The sequence below is a fragment of the Miniopterus natalensis genome, chromosome 12 (genome assembly GCF_054644295.1).
Source record: "Miniopterus natalensis isolate mMinNat1 chromosome 12, mMinNat1.hap1, whole genome shotgun sequence".
Classification (NCBI taxonomy): Eukaryota; Metazoa; Chordata; class Mammalia; order Chiroptera; family Miniopteridae; genus Miniopterus; species Miniopterus natalensis.
Genome location: NC_142092.1, coordinates 59083208 through 59103219, shown reverse-complemented (window position 1 = coordinate 59103219; position 20012 = coordinate 59083208). Strand labels below are relative to the sequence as shown.

Sequence of the window (20012 nt, the reverse complement as noted above, 5' to 3'; positions counted from 1 at the left end):
ATTGCAGTTTGGGGAGAAACATTCTACATGTGGAAACGGAAGCTGAAAGAGGAGCCTATCCAACCTCTGGAGGAGGGAGCTCTGGCCAGCCAAATCTCCGGGGGCCCAAGGCCCCCAGGAGGGCCAGGGTAGGGGAGCCCGAGGAGCCCATGGAGGAGCTGTCAGCCACGCGCATGTGGAAAATCACCGCACTTAGGACAGGCTGGACCAAGAACTTGCTGTGAGTGCATCTGTCCTCGGTCCTGGGTCTTGAGAGCATAGGAGAGAGAATGATGCACTGACCATTGTCATTTTGGAGATTTCCAGAGAAAGCCATGGCAGTCGGGGTGAGGTAGCTGTGGGTGAGCTGTACACCCTGGGCTCAGTGTGTAGCCGACACCTTTATCTGTAACCTGAGGCCCTCCCTCTGAGGTGGGAAGGAAGCCCGCTCATCGATTATTGTTTTTGCCATCTTTTGAGGGCCTCAGCACAAACGAGACTGAAATGGTCCCATTATAACATCCTCCTATCTGATCCTTCACACAAGTCATGAATAGCCTCTGAGGCCCAGGGGGACCCTCACAAACATTTCAACAGTTGGAACAAGAAGTCAAGGTCGATTTTAATACTGACACCTACCTTCCGATAGCAAAAACCGTCAGACCCACGGTAATCTTCTGTTTGTCATAGTAATCTTCTAAGATGTCTCTGTTGTAAGTGCCTTCCCACACCACCGGCGCCTTCCATCCAGTCACTGTCACCACCCCTGGCCGGTTCCTGGTGACAAAACACAGGGCCCTCTGAGTGGGGACGGCTTTGTTGAGGTGGGGCAGAGACTGGGGAAAACCTGGGGTCGGCTAGGATTTGGGGTCACTGTCTGTGAGTCCTGACTGTGGCTTAATGCCAAACAGCTGGCTGGGTCCTAAGGCATTTCAGGGGCAGCAGCTTCTGGGTGTGGGACAGAAGGCCCAGGTGCCTCTGAGGGCTGCCTTGGGGGACTTTATGAGGATCTTCCCTGCATATCTCATACCTTCCTTCCCTTTCCTTGTTTCTCTTTCCTCCTAATTCCTATCTCCCCGGCCCTTTCCTAAGCCACCAGTGGCATCTCTGGTATTCTTTATCCCTGTAGGTACCATCTGAGCCTAAGAAGGACCTGACCCTTGACACGGGTTGGTTGAGAGAGGGACACTGAGTTGAAAGAGAGAAAACTGATTCCATTTGCCTTTTACCAGGAAAGGATTTCTGAGCAGGAACCTGGTTAGAGGCCAAAAAGGGCCCCAGACTAGGGGATTCTGGCGTTATCATTTCTTTCACAAACAAGCAGAGCCTCCCCCGCCCCCTAGAAAAGAAGGGACTCAGCAGAGGCCCCAACAGCCTGGGCAGGAACACCCCAGTACAGACCATGGGGCCTCTTGACGAGGAGCACAAAGGGGAGGGGGAAAGCATGTTTTCCGCACTCGGAACACTTGAAAGGAACTTGGCAAAGCCAACACAAACACAGGAAGCACCGTCAGAGCTACAACAAACTGAAGGGTAAAGGCAGAAAGGCTGAGGAGCGGCCGGGGCCCAGCGAGTGCGGGACTCAGCCCCGAGCGGGTGGTGGAGACTCGGCCCTGACCCCGTTTTGCTCGGGAAGTGGCAGCATTTCTCCCACTGGGAAGCAGACACTGAAACACAGTCATTTAGGTCCAACCCCAGCGTGCACAGGCCTGGCCCCTGCTAGGCATTTGCTTGTGCTTCATCCATTGCGGGGAGGAGGCCAAGTCCCCGTGGTCAGGTCCCTGCTGGCTGTAGGCCCGTGGCCCTGGGGAGGTGCTGGCACACAGGACACATGTAGATCAGGCCAAAGGGGGCTTCCCCTCCTATCCCACATGGATGGAGGGCAGGTTTCACAAAACTGCCCTCACTCCATCAGCAAAACTTGGTTTTTCCTCAGTGAGGCTGGGCAAGGCTGGGTCAGCCCCAGCTCCAGAGTGAAAAAGAGCCTCAGGAGCCTGGTTCTCACGCCTCCTGTCCCTCTGTCTCTCTGCAGCTGTGTAGGAGCTGGATACCTGGTAAGCAGGTAAGATTTTCTTTAAAAGAGAGAAAGAAGAGGAGGCAAGGGAGGGAACAGGTACACTGAGTACTTAGGGGGCACAGGAGAGAAGTACTTGACTTTCATTGTCTCATTTAATCCTGGCGACCACCTTATGTTTATAAAGTGGATGCTATCGTCACCCCCATTTTACAAGTAAAGTGGGGGTAGGACAGGGGAAAGGAACTTTGTCTTTAGCCTTTTAATTTATAGGAAGGGCCAGACCAGGGCACTCAGTCTCTTGACATACATTTTGGAAATTCCTGCTCTTTACCAGGCCCAGTGCTGAGCACGGAGATCAGAGAAATGAGGAACCCCCACACCCCCCTCCTACCCTTTGAGAGTCTCAGTCCTGACAGGTGGTCAGCCTGCTACACACTCAACTTCACAACCATTCAATCCACAACTTCCAGAAAGACTGAGACAGAAAACAAACCACTGTTCAGTTTGGTTACTTGGCTGGGAGAATTCCTTCGAGCGGGGGGGGGGGGGGGAGTAACAATATTAAAAATTAATGTTTAATTAAAAATTAAAATGTTCTGTTTCCCAGCTGTTAAATTCCACTGGCAATTTCAACATGTCAGTGCCCCTGACCAAGAAGCTAGATAACTTGAAGGCGGGGGGTGACTGTGGGGAGAGACAGAGGATGAGATCAGCTTCCTGGATGAATCTCTGTATCAAGGCGGCTTAGTCATCAAACGCCACAAACCTCCTCCCCCTCCCGAAAAAGAAGTGACAGAAGCCAGGCCACACGTGTAAGAGCCAGCCTTTGCCACTCTCAACTGCCAGAGATGTTCAAGGTCACAAAGGTGGGGCTCTAAAAGGAAGGAAAAGCACTGCTGGGAAAGACTCGGAGCTGCCCCCAAAACCTTCCAAGCAGGGCACCCACCGTGTCACGTCGGCTCCTGTGGTTCCACCAGTAGAGGCCAGAGGCTTCCCACAAAATGAAAGGGCCTCCAGAACCAAAACCCACACCTGCTTGGGATCTTGGTACCTTTTGTATTTTATGTACTTAGTTATGGGAAGGAGCACTGTGGTATCCATCCAAGGGCTGGGCGGAGGAAGTGTTAAAATTCCATGAATTGTGCAGGTCAACAAAGATGTGGCGTGCAGACAACGCACTATTTCCTGAGCCTTCTGAGCAGCAGCTGCTGGAGAGGGACCCAGCGAATGGCGACAGGACGGGGCTGGTGGCTGTGAGATGCAGAGAAGATGGTGTGGGAAGAATTTTGGAGGAAGAATTCACAGGACACGTTCACGAATTAGACTGTGGGGCGGAGGGAGGAGGGGGCCAAGTGGGGAAGGGGGGTCCCAGACTCTGGCTTGAGATGGGAACCGGGAGGAACAAGGGTGGGGTGGGATCAGGGGGACGTGCGGAGACACCAAGCAGGCAGTGAGACCCGAGTCAGGGCCCCTCCGGGCTAAAGATACAAACGTGGGACTCGTTCTCACAAGGGTGGCATCTAACGCCCTGGGAACGGAAGGAAGCACGTTGGAAGGTGGAAAAGAGATGAGGCTCCCGGACTTGACCTCCAGAAGCTCCAGGATGGGAAGGCCGGGAAGAGAGAGAAGCCCCTGTCCAGAAGGCTGAGGAAGGAGAACGGAGAAGTAGGAGGGAAATTATGAGGATCTGTTGTCACAGAAGCTGAGAGATCCTGATGTGTAAACGTGTACATGATACACTGTGATATGTTTTAGGCAGTTTCCAGAAAAGGCGACATTTATAGAAATACATTTATTCTTTCGTTCAGTGGTTTGTCTAATCATTCACTTATGAGAGACATACACTCTGGTGCCCTGAGAAGCCTTAAATTTGATGTCCTTTCAAACCAATATTCTTTAACTATCTGCTTGTCATTCCTTTAGAGAAAAGCTAAGCCACGCATGGGGGAGAGTGGAGAGAGTGACAGCTGGTGGCCGTCATCTGTCCCTCCTTTCTGCCCCCAATAATTCAGCCCTGACCTGCCACCCAAGTCACGTTCAGCAAAGCACAAGTATCACAGTAAAACTGTCCCGCTCCCCTTAGAAGGGAGCCTGTTGACCATCCCGGGCTCCTCTAGTCTGCTCCTGGGGAGGTCTTAATGCCCCCTCCTTCGCCACACACACACACACACACACACACACACACACACACACCCCCTAAGGGGCTTATCAAAGCAACAATGTGCCCATGTTCTTACATTTCCAGTAACGGTTTCACATCTCACTGATGTCTACTCTGTTGCCCATCTCATCCAATCATACAGGGAAGCCCCAAATTCCCATCCTTCCACACAGGCGTGGATCTCCTATCCCAACGCAATAAAAGAACTTGCCAGACCTTATTCAGTCTTTCCAGAAACCAAGCATTTGAGTCAAAACACCCAGACTCTCAGTTTCTCATCTGATCTGTGGCTAAAGGTCTAATAGAAGCCAGAACGTCTCCCCACTCAGGGACGTTCTCAGTGGCACCCTTGCCTGCACAGCCCCGCCACCCCCTGCTGAACCGTGGACCTACTGCACGTGGGCGCCACTCTTTCTTACTCTGGATTAAACCAGTCCGACAGCTGAAGCTCTTCTTCATTGTCTTCCTTCTCTCTGTCTATGTCTTCTTCCTCTCGGGTCCTAGGTACAAAGGGAAAGTAAGCTGAGTAAGGCTGGGAGGGGGGTCTATAGGGACGGGGCAGCCAGGAAAGGCGAGGTGGGGGGCAGGGAACACCTGCAGTGACTGGCGGGAGGAGGTTCATGATACTAAAAGGCCATTATTCATGAAGACATGCTTTGGATGAAAACGCGCAGTACCCATTTTTGTTATGATCCATTCAAGTCAGCAGTTAGCGATTTAATGACCCAACAGGCCTCAGGTTACTATGGGGGGGCGGGGGACGCTTGATCAAACAGTCTTAAGAAAATGTTATCTTGTGATCATCTTTCCCGCAATCTGAACTTCAGCCCAAGCTCCACGCACCCCCAACTTAAATGGAAAAAAACAAAACACACAAAAAACTTTAGGGTTCTGGTCCCAACCACCAAATAGATTCCTTGTATGATTTTAATAAGCCAGAAAAATGAGTGACTGAGAAGGTCATGACCATGAAACCGCTTATCTGGACTCTAAACACATTGATGAGTGGAAAAAGCCAGACCTTTGTCTTGCAGCCTTACCCATTGTTAAACCAGCTCGGAAACCACCAGCCCTTCTGACTGTCGTTGTTACCAAGTTCTGGGTTTCTAAGAAATGCAAAAGATGAACAACGTTTTTAGAAAATGAGGCAGTCCCAAACTGGGGGTTTCCCAAATTCTTTTTATGACAGAAAATCATTAAACAAAAAATTTTTTAAAACTACCAGTAGGTAAAACAGACAAGAGAAACTGACTGGCTGAGTGAGAGAGGGTGGGCCTGGCAGTGCCTGGGCCTCTCCTCTCCTCCCCGCGGCCCCCCGCTCGGCCCATCAGCCAGGGACCTACCCCCCCTCCTTCCCCCCTCCTCCCCCCCCCCCCCCCGGCAGGGAGGAGGGAGAGGCTGATGGGGGGACGCAGCAATACATAAACCCGAGTCCCGGATCTGCCACTTACTAGTTGTGTGGCTATAATAGGACATTTCCCCCTTTCTGAATCCCAGTTTTTCTCCTCCAAAAAGTCACATAATAGTACTAATACAAGATGGGGCAAAGTAGGTTTACAGTTGTCCGTATGGAAAACAGTACAATAATTATAAATAATAATACAAGGATAAACTCAGTGTTTTACACTCACAACTATAAACCTATTTTTGCCCCACCCTGTATGGTAATAATAATAAACTTACCATGAAGGTAGCTTTGCAGACTAAATGAAACAGCATACATAAAAGGGCTTTCTAAATTGAAAATAACTGTAACAAGCTGTGATCCTAATAAAGAAAGCAGTGCACCTGTCCTAGAAGGAGCTCTTTTGCTTAACCAGGAGAATGCGGGTTGCTACAAAGTCAGCAGTCACAGCCTCAGGAAATCTGAGGGTCTCTGTTTCCGTGGTGTATCAAGTTTATTGTTTTGCGGATATTGTACCAACCTCGCATCCCCGGAATAAATCCCACTTGATCACGGCCTCTGATCATTTAATGTGTTGCGGAAATCTGAGCGTCTCTGAACCAGAGACTCAGAAATCTGTCGTCAGGAGCCACCTTCCCCACCCACATGCGGAAGTTTCCACACTCCTAGTGAGTCTCCCGAGGTGGGGGCCTTCGGAGGAGGGAACACGGGAGCCAGGAATTGTACGGCCTTTGGGCTGGACAGATTGAGTGCTGAGGCATGAACGGGCATAATAATATTAAGAAATCATCTGAAAGCTCATCTACTTTCTGGAAGTGTGTGAGATGGTTTCTGATTAAGAAAGTATGGTTACAATAAGGGAAACAATACAAGAATGAAACAAACGAGAGGGAACAGAAACATTTACTGAGTCACCCAGGTAGGTATTTTCACATGACCTTGGTCATCCCAACGACTTGAGAGAACAAAGGTTTTATCTTTATTTTTATTTGTAGCTGAAATATTGGCTGAGTGGGTTTGGGAAAATTGTTAAGATCCCATGGCATTTTGTAAACATAAAAACCCAGATTTAATGCTACAGGATAAACCATATCAGAAATGAAGGCGGAGGAAAATGCAAGCAGCTAAGCACAATGCTTTGCTTTGAGCTTCCTAGCAACCAAGCCAAAGATAGAAAAAAGAAGGCTTCCGTAGTTCTTACTGGCGATAACAATAATAATAATAATAATACACCCACCAGTTTATCAGAGTCCCACGCTTTTTTCATGATCCTTTGTCTCAAAGAAATTTCTTGCAGGAGTTTTTATACAACATATACTAGGTAGCAGAAGGGACACTATCTACTCTGACTCTTTATATTAGGAAGGCAGGAATGTTTTCCAAATGACACCACTTAAAGAGATCCTTCATGAGAAACAGGCGAGGGCAAAACAGAGCCATGGTTCCAGAAGGGCATGCTCAGGAGGCTGCAGGCATGGTCGAGGCCCCTGCGAACCCCTCTCTGCCCTCCGCCTTTGAGCAGAGCTCCACCGCCAGCTGCCGTGCTAAGCCCGGGCTGTAGGAGGTGCAGGAGTGGTCATATGAGGGAGACATCCCAGAGATATCTAGAATTCAAAGCACTTACTTTGAGTGATATATCCACAAGAAAGAGCCTTCTGAGCTAAAAGCAAACGGGAAAGAAAAACATATCATGTTACTTTTAATTCTGAGAAAAGCTATTTTGCAACCATTACCATTGAAGCCCTGGGCTGAGTTGAGAGCCTGGTTTTAGCTACTCCTAGGTTTCCACATTCCTTTGAGATATAATCAATGACCTCAGGAGACGGGGAAATTCCATAGAAGTCACTTCAGTATTACCCAGAACAAGGAGCTCTCTGGAGACTCAAGTCTTAGTAAAAAAGATGACAGCTCGTGGCTTCAATGGGGAAGAGAGGCTCACAGATGGGTTCCCTCCTGCCCCCTCCAGTCACACCACGGCCCAGCCATTCCTCACCCAGGATTTACCTTCCCCCAGAAAACAAAACAAGGACTGCAGAGCCTAATGCCACGGCCAGCTCAGAGCTTCAGAGACACTGTCCCTCCCTCACCTAGAAACCTGGACTAATACCTTCCTCGCAGGGCTATTGTAAGAGCCGGAGGGAATGCACAGCACAGCTCCCGACTTACGCAAACACCCAGTAACTAGTGGCAGCTATCATCATAATCGCCATCACCATCATTATTCTTTTACTATAACTTTTAAAGTTTCCTCCAGCTCTAAAATTCTAAGATTTTTTTCATCCAGCCTCAAGTCAAACACTGTCTTGGATGACATTCTTTCAGATGCTCTGCTGGCAACAGTTCTATTTACCAATCGGTCGATGTGTTCGACTTAGCTGTTTTAAAACTCCTTTTAGCCCAGTGCCACCCACCTGACTAAGGATAGTGCCCCCAGCTCACCTGAAATCATCACATGGCCAGTTCACAAGGAGGCAAAGGATCTGCTGCCTTTTAAGCCCCTTGCAGGTATTCAAGTAGATTCCTCACGTTGAGGAATGATATGGCCACAGTCTGGGTGCCACATGGCCCTGAAGAGCCGCCAGAACCTGCCCTGGCTACCGAGCAAAGACTGTGCCCAGCGCTGCAAAATGACCCTCTTTATGGGAGGCCAGTGCCAATATGCACATTTGTGCCTTGGGCTCCCGTATTTTAATTTTGTGCACCACCCAAAATATGGAAGCACAACTCTGGCTGCAATTCAAAACACCAAGGTTATCCAATCAAGCACTCACAGTTTAAGGTCATCCACACAAGCATCCTAACTCAGGGCAGGACCCCCAAAGGGCACTTGTTCTGTTGGATTCTTGCAGCTGCTAGAGCTCTTCCTGGTACCTGCCCTCTGGAGCAGGGGGTGGTGGTGATGGTGACGGTGACAGTGACGGTGAACATGGCAGCTAGCATCTTGAGTGCTTATTAAGTTCCAGACGTTGTAGCTGCTTTACACACAACACCTTATGTAATCCTCCCAACAGTCCTATGAGCATGTACTGTTACTATCCCCATTTTCACAGATAGGGAAAATGAGGACCAGAGTGGCTGGGTAAGTTGCCCAAGGTCACAAGAGCAGGTAAGAGGTGGCACAGGACCAGCTCCAGGCAGCCAGCTCCAGACTCAGCCCTGCAGCACCTAAGGGAGGCTTGGATACCTTCACCCAACTCTGATTCATCTTTCCTTTGTACTAAGTACCCCCAGTAGCCTCAATTTGAAAGACCTGGCTTGTAGACCCCTCTAACTTGTCACACTTCTCTTGTTTGTCTTTCTTTTTTAAAACATGTTTTTATCGATTTCAGAGAGAGGAAAGGAAAGGGAGAGAGAGAAACATCAATGATGAGAGAGTCATCAGTCGGCCGCCTCCTGCACGCCCCCGACTGGGGCCCGAGCCCGAAACCAGGGCATGTGCCCTGACTGGAAATTGAACTGTCACCTCCGGTTTCATGGGTCAATGCTCCACCACTGAGTAACACCGTCTGGGCTTGTCTTGTTTTACTTAAAATGAGTTCTTCGGAATGAAACAGAATGACACTCGAGAAGCAGTTAGATCTATGCAGCACCCCAGCGGGGAAACAGCTCCCAAATTCTGGAGCAATTCTTCTATTGATGGCCCTCAAGGGGCCGTTCCTTTTTTAGTAGCCAATAGAGTCCCGTTGGCTCATCAAATCTTAGAAATTCAGAATAGGGAGACATTTGAATGTTAATCCAGGCCGTCAGTGTGAACTCGGGGGGGCTACGAAGACACTTCAACATGAGAATATTAATGGTGCTGAGACAGCTCTCCCTGCCCAGAGCTGTATGGTCAACATTTTGGACGAGCTGCACCAGTGCCTTTGAAGTCAAAGGCATCGTGCATTTTTGTAGCTGCTTGTGAAGTCTTCTATCAGAAGCCTCTCCAGCTGGAACCTCTGAGGCATTGTAGTTTCCAAAAGCACAGAAGCAGCTTTGGGGTGAATGTACTCAGGAATGTTTAATTCATTTTGCTTACCAGCGTTAAAAAAGAAAAGTTTTAGCCAGGCACAAATGAATCACCGGTGACTCAAGTGTATTTCGCAGCAAAAGTCAACAACTTAAGTTGTTCCTTTAAACTGCAAATATTTCAGGATTGCAAAAATCAGGGTGGATTTGTCATGAAATTTGTGTCTGAAATGCTTACGGTAAATCCTATATCTGACCATATGAATAATTTTAAATTACATTTTGGGCTTAATAACACCTCATTATTTCTGGATCTAGCCTGCCCAGAACTGCAAAAGTACAAAAATCAAGACATTAGGAACATGGCAGGAAGGAAAGATAGTGAATTAGCCAGAAGGTACTTGGAGCTCTAAAGCTTTTAAAGACAGTTCAGGGCTCAGGGATGTGGGAAGGGTGGGATCCCTTCTTTATGGTTTAAGTTAAGTTGACCTTTAATTCAACCGGGTGACTTGGCTAATACTAGGAGACCAGAGTAACTTTCATCAACACCATCTCATCATGTTTCATAATTACCTGTTGATATACTCCCAAAACACAACAATTACAGTTGAGACAACCAGCATTGACAGAATCACTTTTCCTTTGACATTCATTATTTTCTCCTGGGAAAAGAAAAAAAAAAAAGAGGAGGGAAACAGACTCAATAAATCCAGAGCCAGATATGGTTTTTAAGAAATGCTTCTACCTATATCCTCTCTAAAAGGAAATGTTTATGAATATTTAACTAGAGCTAATGAATGTGCTCTACCTTAAATTGCACAGGGCTGCAACGGCAAATTAGGCCAGTTCGATGAATTGCCAGGCCTCCTGTGCTGGGAAGGATGCTAAGGCCACTTGGGGGCACAGAGGGAAAAGTGCCTGGACGATCGTGAGGTGGTCCCATGGCCGCCAGCTGCCTGTACCCAGGTCACCCACCTCTCGGGTAAGTGACTGCAGGGGACCGTTCATTTCTTAGCTTTGCTTCCCTTGATATACTGACTACATGCCCCGTGCTCAGAGGGGGAACCCCTCAATCCTTGACCATCTAGGCTCACTCGCTTCCCACCCCCCCCAGCTTTCCCCCTCCACACCCACAGCAAGCAAACGATTGGTGCACAATAAGCACACGAGTATTTCTTAATTGTGCAGGAAATTGTGGTTGAGGGGAAGGGAACAGCAGGCTGGGAAGCACCCTAATTCAGGTGGGTGGGGAAGGCCTCCCTGGGCGGTGACTAAAGCTCCCAAGGAGTGTAGATGGGGTGGAAAGGGGCTGAGAAGTGTGCCATGAGAAGGGGTGAGGATATTTCGGAATAGCATCTATGACCGGCTGAGAGGAGAAAAAGCTTCTTGTGTTTGAAAAAAGACAAATGCAAAAAGTCTGAACAAGAAAAAATAATGAAATTCTCTCGCCTGAGTAGCTGGAACAAGGGCAGGAGGGCAGGGCAGAAAAACCCTGGGAAGGTGCAGAAAGGGGGCAGAGGCCCACAAAAGCATCTAAAGCTGGGATGTCACCTGATCCGACTTCACTGAGAGGCCCCACTGGGTGCTGGGGAGTGCTGGGCGTGGGGAATGAATGTGGGCACAAGGGCAGACATGGGGAAGTGAGCTGTCAGTTTATTCCAATGGCCAAAAGGGGGGGTGGCCTGTGCTGGAAAGGAGGTAGAGGAGAGAAGTCAATTAAGTCCTCTACTTTGGAGAGAATATTGACAGGATTTGGCCGGTAACAGAAAAGCCAGTGCTGAACTCAAGGTCACAGCTCAACCAACTTTCAGAGGGGACTGTGGTCGGTGGTATTCCACAGGCACAAGGATGGGCCTGTGGGGCCCCATGTAAACCTCAGTCCTGAGCTTCTTCCCTTTAAATGCTTCATGAGCTAGTTGGCACAGATGGCCCAGGACCCACGGCAAAGTCACAAAATGCACCTGCAGACAACTCAGCCTCCTTGCTGGAAAAAGCCACTTGCACTGCATGTTAGAAAAGTCCTGGGTTTGGGAGCAAACAGATTTGGATCGAGACTGCGGCCACCTCTCCATGCTGAGGTCTTCACTCCCAGAAAAGTGTGGGTAGTGATCAAACACACACTTTGGAATGAGGTGGGGAATGGAGTCCCGGCTCTGACGCACACAAAACTGGGCAACCCTGAGCACGCGGAAATCCCTCACCCATGTCTCCAAAAAGCTCTGAAAACCAAAAAGCCTTTTTTGTAAATTCAATTGGCATCATGGCCCTAACTGACAGGAGGCTATTTATAATCCTAATCCCACTTAGTGAGACTGTTTAAATGTTTCTTTGCATAAATATTGATGCATTTTATTATTTGGTGCTGCTGCACTGGGGGTGCTACATAATATATGATATATAATCTGCACTGGAAAAATTCAGGCCCTGGGGTTTCAGAAAAGGGATTGTGGGCCTGTAATGGATCACATTAAATTGGTTCCCTCGTCTACAAAATGGAGGTAAAAATGGCCATGACTGCAAGAGATAATGTCCATAAAATGCTTAGCATTGTGCCCAGGACCATATAAATGTGCAAAAATGCTTGTTCTTATTACTGGTATCCATAAAACAGGCTTTTGGGAGGACCCAGTGAGACAGCACAGTGCCCGGTTTTTAGCAAGAGCTCGAAACATGTTTGATGGAGAGGAATAAGGGTTTTGGAGTAATAACATGTGAAACAGTGAAGTGCAGGGAGGTGCACATGAGGGACTATAAAGGTTTTTGCACCTGTTTCACGCTGCAGCCCCATGAAGAGCTCCTTGGAAGTGGGAGGAGATTTTCATTTCCTTTGATCAATGGGGGCCCTGCTACAACACCCTGCCTGCGTTGAGGAGGCCACCACACTGCTGGATGTGCGGCCCAGGCTTTATCAACCCCACCTGCTGAGAATCAAATGCAATTTGTCTCTCAGTGTAAGAAACGTAAAACAGAAAACATGCCAACTCTCACGGCAGAGAACACTGAGGCTGACGTCAGGGAGAGCCAAAATCAGACACATCTCCTCTCCATGCAAAATGTGTGTGATTTTTCATTTCAGAAACTAGCATCAGAAACAATTCGTGAAGCCCCTTTCTTTCTGGACATCTAGATTGCTTGCATTGGCCAATCATCACTCTTGTTGGAGACTTAGGATTGGAAGCTGCCCAAATGAGCCAATATCGCATCCTTTGGCAAAGCACTAGGAATGGGTGTAGGCATGCTTCCTGGGATCTGGAATGCACATCTCCGGAGAAGGAAGGGTTGGCAGGGTGGCCAATGAGTCTTTTAAAACATGTTTATATTTCTCTCTGGACAAAAATGAGGCATTTGGCAGCCAGCGTAGTCTAAAGTCTTTCTCGCATGTGTTTGTCTCTCAGAACTTTCAAAATTGTGTAATTTTAGAGATGGATGGTTGACTATGCCACCAACTAGGAAACATGGGGTTGCTTCTAAATTCCCCATTTAAGGGGTAGAGCACAGAATTAGGACTACTGAATACTGACACCCTGCCTCACATGGGAGTGTGTAACTGGGTCACCTGGCCCCCACCCCTCAGAGGACTTGGTGAACTCAGCCGCACCCAGTCCCACCAGGGCCCTCCCACCATCTCTCAGGTCCTCTCTTCCTAGAGCTCCCGGTTTCTCTCTGAATCCATCCTACCTTCCACGGGGCTGCTCCTGGGACACTCCCAGAACTCAGCCCCTGCACCGGGTCCTAGATGAAACCACAAGCATTCCTGCCCCCTGCCCCCTCCCCTCCTGGAACACATGCAGATTGTGCTGATAATCTGGGGGCATTTCTAAGGGCAGGGTCACCTTGTAAAGCCGGTTATTTCTCCACCTACCCAGCTTCATCCTTCCTTTTCCGCTTCTATTTCCCTGGAGAGTCAGTCAGATTTTTCCACGTGGCTCGTAAATTAATTTTTCATTACCCAGCCCCCAACCTGTCCCACACAGAACACCACCCCCACCTCCACCCCGCCTCCCCACACCCCTTCAGCCTGGGCTAATTAGAGGTATTCCTTCCAAACAGAAATCCTCTCTGAAAGGAATGTGAGCGGACTGTGGGCCTTGTTTTCTCCATCTCCTGTCAGGGGAAAGGTGAATGTATCAGCTGAACAACAGCTCAGAAGCCCTGGAAAAGCCATTATCTCCGAAAGCCGGAATCTGCAGGGGGACAGCAGTGGCAGAGGAAACGAAACCTTCCTGCAGCTGAAGTGCCTTCCCCTGCCTGTGGTCCTCCCCCTGCCTCTCCCAGTCACTCCTGGATGACTGAGATGGGGCCAAAGACTCTGAGTGACAAGTGTTGTGAACAGGGAAGGGGCCAGAAGGCACAGGAGAACTGGGCATTAAAGACCTTGGACAAAACTCCTATCTTCTGCCCTCCACCCTCCACTGTAGTGTTTAGATCCAGCATTTCAGGTAAAAATTAGGCCAGTGCTGACTCTTACATCAACAGTCCTAGAAGTAGGCCTTGGGCAAGTTCTCCGACTCCCTGAGCCTCTATTGACATATATAAAATGGAGCATGAAGCACCGTCCTCTGGTGGTCTTTAGAGTTCAAAAGGAGACCGTGTGTGTGAAGCACATTGTGCCAGGGGTCAGTAAATGCTCCGCAGACGGCAGTCATAATGATGACGACACTTTTTAATGTGTGGCTCTAAAGGCAGAGGCATGAGTCCCCCTGGGCAGCACCACACATAAGCTCAAGAACAAGCCCACCCCCACCCCACCCCCACCCCACCGTGACTGTCATAGTCAGCTCGCCTCCCCACTACCCAGGACACAGGGCCCAGCTGCCCAGCATGTTTGCCCCACGGCCTAGAGCTCGAGTTGGGCGGGGAAGGAAGCTGAGGCTGACAGGCACTGGAAACGGGTCATGCGTTTCTCTGGCCTTAGTCTCCGGGTACCTGAAACAAGTCATTCGGACTTAACCTTCCATGATGGGCTTTCCTAATTGCCCCAGAATGTGGCTGAGAAATCAACCACTGAGCTGGAAGTCTCATTATAAGAGGGCAGTTCACTCAGCCACATGGAGCACCTCTCCCTCCAACGGCCCCCGGGATTCCTTCAAGTGATGATCGAATGATCAGCTTACAGGCCAACACCAGCTGAGTGCAGAGGCCCACAGACCCAGAAGCCGATACAGCCTGGTGTCAGGCCCCTCGCGGAGTGGGGTGGGCAGTGGGTAAGACCTGAACGCGTCCCCGAGGTGAGGAGTGTCCCCCTGCCTGGAGGAGTCACTCCAGCCTTGGGGCTTGGACTGCGGCTGCAGGTGGGACTGAGGGATGACCCCATTACCTGCACACCCACCTGTGTCCCTGTAACAACTGACCCAAGGTAGACATATTACATGCCCACGAGCCTTCCACTTGGATCCAAGGAAAAAGAGCTGAACTAGATGCTGCCCTGCTGCGTGCTCGGGGGCCATGATTACCAGGACATGGCCACTTTATGCCCACACTCTCCACCCCGCCCATCCAGGATCAAGGCCTGAATTCTCTGGTCCTCTGGCGGGAGCCGCCTGAGCAAGAACCTGCCAAAAGACTTACAGACGTGGCACCACCAATAACAAGTTGTGAAGCTGAAAGAAACTTTTCTAAACGTTCAGTAATAAAATGCAACCACCGCTAGAGGCAAAACTTATTTGTCTTTCTTTTGTCTCTATTAAAAATGATACTACAAAATTACTGTCAGACAAAGAGGCAACCCAAGAATATGCAGCCAAAATATGACAGGTGCAGTAGACACCTAAGTAATACTAATCATTTTTACATTATTTTCACATACTTTTATTATGTTGTTTTCTGGATTTTGTCCTATTTGGAGTATTTGTCAGTTTTTGTTATTTGTTGTGATATGTCTGGTCATATTCTAAATACAGTTGACCCTCGAACAATGCAGGGGTTAGGGGTGCTGACGCCCTTGCAGTTGAAAATCTGCATGTAATTTCTGACTCCCCGAAAACTTAAATACTCATAGTCTGCTGTTGATGGAAGTCTTACCAATGACATAAACAGTCAATTAATACATATTTGTATGTTACAGGTATTAGACACTGTATTCTTACAATAAAGTAAGCTAGATAAAAGAAAATGTTAAGAAAATCATAAGGAAAATATATTTACAATATTTACTGGAAAAAAAATCCATGTATAAGTAGATCTACACAGTTCAACTCATGTTGTTCAAGGGTTAACTGTATCCATGTCCATGCTTAATACTCTATTTAAAACTTTGCATTCTATTTCTAAAGAGGGCCCTGAAAACTGAAGAAGCTTCAGACCCTGACAACACTTGGATGCTCCCTGAACCAGGCCAGGCTCTGGGCTAAACACTTTACCAGCAAGTCTCTCAAGTTAAGCCTCACAACAACCCTGTGAAGTCACTCTAGAATTAGTCCCATTTTAAAGATATGAAAACGGAGGCTCAGAGTGGTTAAGTAACTTGCCCAGTGTCATACAGCATAAAGTGGTGGAGCCAGGATTCAGGTCCAGGGGATTGGCCTCCAGCGCCCACCACTTTCACCACTTTTTTCTCAGAAAACATGAGGGCTTACCCATGGACTAATCACTCAGGTATCTTTGGGACACCCTCTCATTTTGCCTCTTGATTATCACATAGTGACTGACCCAAAGGCAGCCAGTCACGGGCTAGCCTCGCCAGCTGGTGAGCGCCGGCTCCTGCCATTCCCAGGCGCTTCCTGCATGCCCGGTGGGGTCTTCCCCTCACTCCATCTGTTCATCCCTCATCATGGTCAGTGCGGTGGCTTTTTTGCCGAGGAAACTGAGCTTTAGCTGGGGCTGAGATGGCAGGGCTCACCCAGAAGGGGATGCCAACTGGAAAAGCAGGCCCTCTGACTCCCAGGCCCAGCTCCTGGCAGGGGACTGACACTGGAGGTGAAGACGGAGACTGCTGTTTTATCCCAAAACCTCTAAATTGGTGGGCATAAGCCCTGGCCGGGTAGCTCAGTTGGTTAGAGCGTGGTCCCGATACGCCAAGGTTTTGGGCTCAATCCCCCTGCCAGGGCACATACAGGAATCAACCAATGAATGCATAAATAAGTGGGACAACAAATTGCTCTCTCTCTCTAAAATTAATCAATCAATCAATTTTTAAATGAAGAAATAAATTGGTGAGCGTTGCAGAGAAATGCTTCCCATTGGAAAACATTTGGTACAATTCCTGGGGGGAAAAAAGGAGTGCATGGAAAGCTGTTTCCAGTTATGTTTTTCATTACGAGGGTCAGGGTAAACACAGACGGAGGAAACTAGCAGACAAGTCCCAGACTAAATACACGGCTAAGTGTTGCTCCAGCCGTCACAAACGGAACAACCTGTTCTCTGAGGTACATCTCTGCCGTGCCTTTTCTTGAGTCCCCTTCGGGGAGTCTGCAGCCTGGATCCAACCAGCTTTGCCTTGCTGCCTGGCCCCGACATTGTGCAAGGGTTTTTCCAAGAGAAATCAGGTAAGGAAAACAAAAGGCCTGCTGCCCTGAGAGAGCTCTGCACCCACCCACAAAGTGGCCCCTGCATTGTCACTCTGAATCCTGCAGAGAAAAGCCCAGGCCACAGCCACAGCCCCAAGAGGTCCTGCCAGGGGAAGCAAAATCTAGCGGGACTTACAGTGACGTGACATCCCGCCAGCTCCCACTTCTAGATCCCACGCTGGGGAGAGTGAGGGTCCTCCTGGAGTAGATCATGCCGAAGCCTGTTCCCAGCTCCCCCAGTGACCCCGGCAAGGCAGAAGTAAATAATCTCAACGTTTCACATACCTCATCGTCTGCTTCTCTCCCCCCAGAGTAAAAGGCAAAACAACAAAGTTCTAGGGAGCTCCGTTCTGCAGAAGGAGGCAGGGCCGGGAGGAAGGGAAGGTGCTGTGGTCCAACTCCTGTCAAAAGAATAAACAGCTGTTTCAGGGGGAGTGGGGCAGACAAATCCCAGAGCAGCCAGAGGCTTTGTTCCTTGCTGGCCCTGGGAAATGGGCTATTTATCAGGCCTGTTGACTCAGAGCTACACGCCAAGGCAGAGACGTTTCTCTGGGCCCATGAGCGGCTTGGCCTCCTTCACCAAGTGAAACTACTGGTCCAAACTAGGCTCGCTGTTGGAGGAGGGAAGGCCACCACACCAGAGGACGCACAGGCCGCCCACGTCACCCACTCCTTGGCCAAAATGGGAACTGTTCTGAACTCAAACAACCCTAAGTGACTTCTACTAGGAACAGCCAATGGAGAAGTAAAAAAAAAATAAATAAATAAAAAATAAACTTTTAAATGCAGAGGGGTGGGTGAAGTACAGCGTCCTGAAGACTGTGGCCGAAACACTGCCTAAATGTCCCTCGGCGTGAAGCCTGTCCTCTCATCTTTTAGGCTTTGGAAGCTGTTTTGTTGGAACATTATTTTTATAGAATGTTAGGAGCTCTCCCGCATTGCAAACCGAGCTACAAGAACTTTAAAAGGCCCAACCGGGCTCTTTAGCTGAATAATGCTTAACCCTTCCCACCCCCACCTCCTGCTCCCAAAATAGAATTTTCCAGCCGGAAGGGACCTTAGAGCAGTGCATTTTCAAACACCGAAGAAAACACATGAAGTCATTCTTAGAACAGCACTGTGTGAACTGGAGGCCACCAAGTGCTTGGGCTGAAGCTGGGAAGTGAAGCTGAAAGCCCTGCTACCGCCTCCCTCCCCAGCGGCCCAGGCTCCTGAGGGTACAGGCTGGAAGCCCCGGCCAAGGAGAGGGGACCAGAACCCGGCAGAAAGGAGCCAAGGACTGCCCCACCCCCACCCCCACCCCTACCCCCACCCAGCGCTGCCTAACCCAGCATCTTCCTCCTGTTCTCCAAAGCCCATTTCACAGCCCCTCCTCTAGGGGCACGAGCTGGTGGACCAACTTTAGGGGCTGGGAATTCTTCCCCACACTCGCTTAAATCCTTCCTGCTGGCGTGGACCAAAGCGGAACAAATGCCCACCTACGACCCACTCATTCCGCTCTAGGTCTATACCCCAAATAAAACGCACAGAAGTTCACCAAGAGACATGGACCGCAGCATTAACAGCGCACCCCCAAGTGGAACAGACCCCAGGCCCCTCCGCACAGGTCCAGCCTCCTCTGGTCTGGATCCCCCCAGGGCTTCTGACCCCCCCATGAGGCTGAGGCCTGGGCTTGGGGAGGCCTTGGTGGTGGCATCTCTGCCTCCGCCCTTCGGCAGCCCTTAGGCCCGCTGCCTCTTGAAGGACGTGCCCACGAGTGTATTGCGTTCTGCTCCCAGTAAAGCGAAATTTGCCTTCAGCGCCACTGCCTCGGGCTGAGTTCCTGCCATCACCCAGCCCGCACCCTATTTTAGGGGTACAGCCATTGTCGAGGAGAGTTCAAAGAACTAAGCCTAGGTGACTAAGGGGAAATGTTTGGTGCGCTTCTTCATCCTTTGGGTTTCACCGTGGCGTGTCCTACAGCAATTATTGCTTTTCGTGACAAAGCCAATGAGTTTCGTGATGAGAACGGTGACGTTGTTGGGTTTTCGGTGAATCCCCGCTATAGCCGTCTTGCCTGGAACAGCGCACGGAGGAAGCATGGCAGCCTGGGCCATGTGGACATGGCACTACTGTCACATTCGACGGAACAGACTTCCCGAGCCCAGACTGGCCCCGTGGACTGAGCGTCCTCCCATGCACCACGAGGCCACTGGTTCTGGTTGACTCCTGGTCAGGGCACATGCCCAGGCTGCGAGCTTGATCCCCAGTAGTGGGGCGTATAGAGGGAGCCCATGACGTTTCTCTCTCACATGTTTCTATCCCTCTCCCCCTATCCCTTCCTCTTTCTCTAAAAAAATAAAAAACATATTAAAAAACAAACAACAACAAAACAGACTTCCCGAGACTACAATGTGCTGTTAGAAGTTCCTGGTCTTGCACTAAGAGGTCTTGCACTCATGGGTCCTCCATAGGAGGACCCAATGGAGTCATCAAGCATTTGAATGTCAGTGATCTCCCAGTGGGCCAAAGCTGGAAGAGACCCTCGGCCTGGTGAAGACATTCCAGTTGTGGAAGTCCATGGAGAAGTCTGCCCAGCAAACTGGACCTCGGATTCTCCTACGATCAAGCCACATCCAACTGTTTCCAAACACTTTCCAAACTGTTTCCAAATACTTTGAGAAGGTAAATCAGTAGATCATCCCATGTGCACCTGCAGCTTCTCAAAAGAACCACAGTTGGAACTCACTTTTAGCATTTCAAAGATGATTATGTACAGAAGGCAAAAAGTAAATTATGCTTGCATTCATAAGTATTACTCTAAATGTTTTGTTTTTATAACATTGGCTAGGGTTTTTTAAACATGGTTAGTTACCAAAAAAAACAAAACAAAACCCAAAAACCAGATCTGTTGTGATCTTGTTGGGATTCTACACACAGCACTGAGGATGAACCAATGACAGCTACTAACATCAACAGGTTGAATCTCACACACACAGCATTGAGTGAAAGAAGCCC

General features: G+C 49.3%; 1 protein-coding gene across 2 annotated transcripts in view; it reads right to left on the bottom strand.

The window, feature by feature from the left end:
* GGTA1 (glycoprotein alpha-galactosyltransferase 1 (inactive)) overlaps positions 1-20012 on the bottom strand; it is a 50995-nt gene that overhangs the window by 4411 nt on the left and 26572 nt on the right. The window contains exons 2-7 of one of the 2 annotated variants that reach the window (XM_087822846.1): positions 17301-17416; positions 10084-10172; positions 7187-7222; positions 5198-5263; positions 4577-4657; positions 619-756 (exon numbers count right to left, since the gene is read on the bottom strand). In XM_087822846.1, coding sequence (XP_087678972.1) covers positions 619-756; positions 4577-4657; positions 5198-5263; positions 7187-7222; positions 10084-10163 — 401 coding nt within the window. In that variant the 5' untranslated portion in view covers positions 10164-10172; positions 17301-17416. Of the gene's footprint in view, positions 1-618; positions 757-4576; positions 4658-5197; positions 5264-7186; positions 7223-10083; positions 10173-17300; positions 17417-20012 lie in introns of those variants that run through there. The other variant, XM_087822845.1, reaches the window with a different exon arrangement.